The 3,609-nt window shown below is 50.5% G+C and overlaps 1 protein-coding gene across 1 annotated transcript in view; it reads right to left on the reverse strand.

Moving 5' to 3' along the window:
- Positions 1-2,862: 2,862 nt before the first annotated feature.
- LOC107114963 (unconventional myosin-Vb-like) overlaps positions 2,863-3,609 on the reverse strand; it is a gene marked incomplete at its 5' end in the record, with an annotated part of 93,467 nt that continues 92,720 nt past the window's right edge. The window contains one exon of the mRNA XM_015416570.1: positions 2,863-3,022. Within this exon, the coding sequence (XP_015272056.1) occupies positions 2,863-3,022 (160 nt within the window). The remainder of the gene's footprint in view (positions 3,023-3,609) is intronic.

The following is a 3,609-nucleotide window of genomic DNA, read 5'->3' on the forward strand; positions in this document are numbered from 1 at the left end:
CCACGAATATCTAATTCCCTTTGAAAGCTGTTTCTTCCTGTGGCCATCGCTACATCCTCTGGCAGTGAATGCCACATTTTAATCACTCTCTGTGTGTAAAGTAGTATTTCCTTTGGTCCGCCCTGAACCTACTGCCCCTCAGCTTCATTGGATGCCCTCGAGTTCTAGTCCTTCGGGAGAGGAGAAGAAGAAGAAGAGATTGGATTTATACCCTGCCCTTCACTACCCAAAGGTGTCTCAGAGCGGCTTACAAACTCCTTTCCCTTCCCCTCCCCACAACAGACACCCTGTGAGATGGGTGGGGGCTGAGAGAACTCTGACACAAACTGCTCTTTTTCAAGAACAGCTCTTGTCAGAACTGTGGCTTGCCCAAGGTCATCCAGCCAGGTGCAAGTGGAGAAGTGGGGAATCAAACCCGGTTCTCCCAGATTAGAGTCTGCACACTTAACCACTACACCAAACTGGCTCTGCCAACTCTCTCCACCCCATGCGTAATTTTATAAACCTCTATCCTCTCCCCCTAGTCGTCTCTTTTCTAAACTGAAAAGTCCTTTCCCTCCCCCTCCCCACAACAGACACCCTGTGAGGTAAAAGAAGAAGAAGAAGAAGAGATTGGATTTATACCCCGCCCTTCACTACCCAGAGGAGTCTCAGAGCGGCTGACAAACTCCTTTCCCTCCCCCTCCCCACAACAGACACCCTCTATGAAATAGGTGGGGCTGAGAGAGCTCTTTTTCAAGGACAGCTGTGTCAGAACTACGGCTTGCCCAAGGTCATCCAGCAGCTGCAAGTGGAGGAGTGGGGAATCAAACCCGGTTCTCCCCGATTAGAGTCCACACACTTAACCACTACACCAAACTGGCTCTTTTCTCCAGGGGGATCTGATCCCTGTAGTCTGGAGGTCAATTGTAATTCTGGGAACTCTCCAGACCCCACCTGGAGGCTGGCAACCCTATGGATAACCCCATCTTGGCTTTAATGCACATTAAAAAAACCCTCTGGGGCAGATCTTCGACCGAAGCAAGGAGGAAAGTCACGTAAACATTTGCCTCGCATTTATAACCCCGTTGCCGAGGATAAAAAAGCTGATTGCTATGCCAACAATAAACCACAGAAACGTTTGACAACAAAGCCAGATGTGTTTCCCCAAAGATTAATTGCCCTTGTCCTCTTTATCCCTGATGTACACTTGGGATGTGCGTATTTCCCGGAGCTCTACAAGACTTATTCTGTAGCAGAAAGAACAACAGGAATGCAAATCCCAAACACCAAATGCTGTCATCCACGTTTTGCCTACAGGCCATCTCCAATTTACTCCATTTACACTCCACCTTTCTCTTGGGCTGCTGAGGAAGGAGAGAGCAGAAATTTTACCACAACCCTCAGAGATAGATTAGGTTGTGTGTGTGTGACTGGCCAAAGGTCACCCAGCAGGCTTCCATGGCCGAGCGGGGATTCGAACTTGGGTCTCCCCGATCCTAAATCCGAAACTGTAACCACCACATCACTCTGGCTCTCTCTGCATGATCGTGTCAGCACAAGCCCATTTTGGATAACGGCGCGAAAGAAGCTGCTATAGCATGCAGTTGTGTGACAGACATGCAAACTAGATGAATGATCAATCCTCGGTTTGAATTTTATCAGTGTGGAAAGCCTTAAAGGATCGGTAAAGGAGGTCACTTCTATATTGCAACAGGAATAAACATTAACTATAGGTGGATTCCCCCGTTAGACCAATATTTTTTTCCCTCTCCCCAGTGGTCACGTCAATTTACAGTACTAGTGGTGTTGAAAGAGCTTCTCCCCTGAGGCAGAGGACATCTTGTGGGTGATTCCCACCCTTCTTCAGGGAGGCAGGACTAAGTCAAAAACTTCTTCCTGTTTCCTGGTGGGAGTCACCCAGGCTCAGTTCGCTTCCTGCCTCAGTAAGGGAGAGCAGCATAGGGATTAGCTCTGCTAACACCTCTTCACAATCTTACTACATTTTATCTTCCTCGACTTTTTCTCTGGTCTTTTACTTCTCTAATCTTCTAAACTTAACAAAAAAAAAAAAAACCTAGCCTCTCCTTTCTCCCCTCCCCGCTCCTCACGGGGCAATAACTGTCGAATAGTTTCCGTTAGAACAGAGGCCTTCACTTCAGAGCCTATTATGGCACACAAGGGAGAAAATGACGGTTTCCTCTCGGCGCCCGAAACAGAAACCGACGGGCATTTGCTAAGCGGCCGCGGCACGGCAAAACGCATCGCCCCTTCGTCCGGGGCTGAGAGAGACGACGCCGCAGAGCCAAAGCGCGCCAAAATGAATATACGCGCATCTCATGAGCCCGATTCGGAAATGGCGGCCATTTTAACGACTGATAGCCGCATTTACATACAAGACGGGGACGGCCGACATTGCCTAAACCCGCGTCCCGAAACTCCCGGCTCCTCAGGTTTGAGCGGGAATAACCAAGTCATCCCTAGATACAGGGAGTCCGAAGGCCAGGATGTTGGGACACCAGTCATCAGGAGCGGTAACGTTACGCTTAGCCCTCCCCCCCATCTCTCCCGGAGCGATGGCGTTTTTCAGACAGGCAATGAGAGAGGAGATTGCCAGCTTTTATGGAACGGGCGGGCACATCCACCGCCATTCCCAACGTCGTCCCAGGTCTCCCCCTTCTCGCTCCCCATCCCCCTTACCTCGTGAGCCCAAAGGCCCCGGTAAATGGCCTACTAAGGCTTCCAGGAAGAGGTTCCCTCAGGGTCCTAATGACAGCAGACCCTATCAGGCAAAAGTTAGATCCCGGGGAGCCGAAGAGGCGCAGGCCTTTTGGTGTGACTGTGACCAAACAATCGCTGCCTTTGTGAAACGCCTCGGCAGTTTTATCCGGAGGATTTTCCAAGTTCAAAACAGTACGTTATTTTAAAACACCAAACAGTTCTGGAAGTGCCGTACCTGGACGGGTAGCCGGCTGCGCTGATGCGGATCGTCTCCAGCACTCCGCAGGCTCTCAGCTGCTGCACCGCTCTCTTTGGATCGAAGCTGCAAAGGCAAAACGTACGGCATTGCTTGAGGATGGGGACACAATACACCTGAGGTCTCGCTGGCACCCTTTTCTGCTCCTGCTGCTTCTGGTATCTGCCTTGCCCTCCTCTCCCCTGCCTGCAACGTGGCCAGCAGTCTGAAATGGGATCAATCAGTGCAGGGGTGCCGAACTCATTTGTTAGGGAGGGCCGGATTTGATCCAAATTGGACTTTGCTGGGCCGGGCCATGGGTGTCATAAAATGTAATGCCAGGTAATAAAACAGAAATCCAGCGGCACCTGAAGGACCACCCAAATTTCTTCCGGCATAAGCTTTCGTGAATCAGGGCTTGCTTCTGGATCCTTACGAACGCCGCGCGCGCGTTCTACATCTGAGCTGTGACCCCTTTCCAAATTAACGTGCATTAAAGAGGACCACTGATGTGACAGGAAAAATTATTATTATCATCATCATTATTATCATTATTAGGGGTCATTTCCTGCAGGAGCGCACAGGAGCAGAGCTCCAGCAGTAAAAAGCCCAGGGGGTGGGCACATGCAACAAGCCCTGCCCCCTGCTCCTTCTCTCCCTCTTTCTTTCCCTCT

This window comes from Gekko japonicus, unplaced genomic scaffold (genome assembly GCF_001447785.1).
Source record: "Gekko japonicus isolate JY-2015 unplaced genomic scaffold, Gekko_japonicus_V1.1 scaffold3633, whole genome shotgun sequence".
NCBI lineage: Eukaryota > Metazoa > Chordata > Lepidosauria > Squamata > Gekkonidae > Gekko > Gekko japonicus.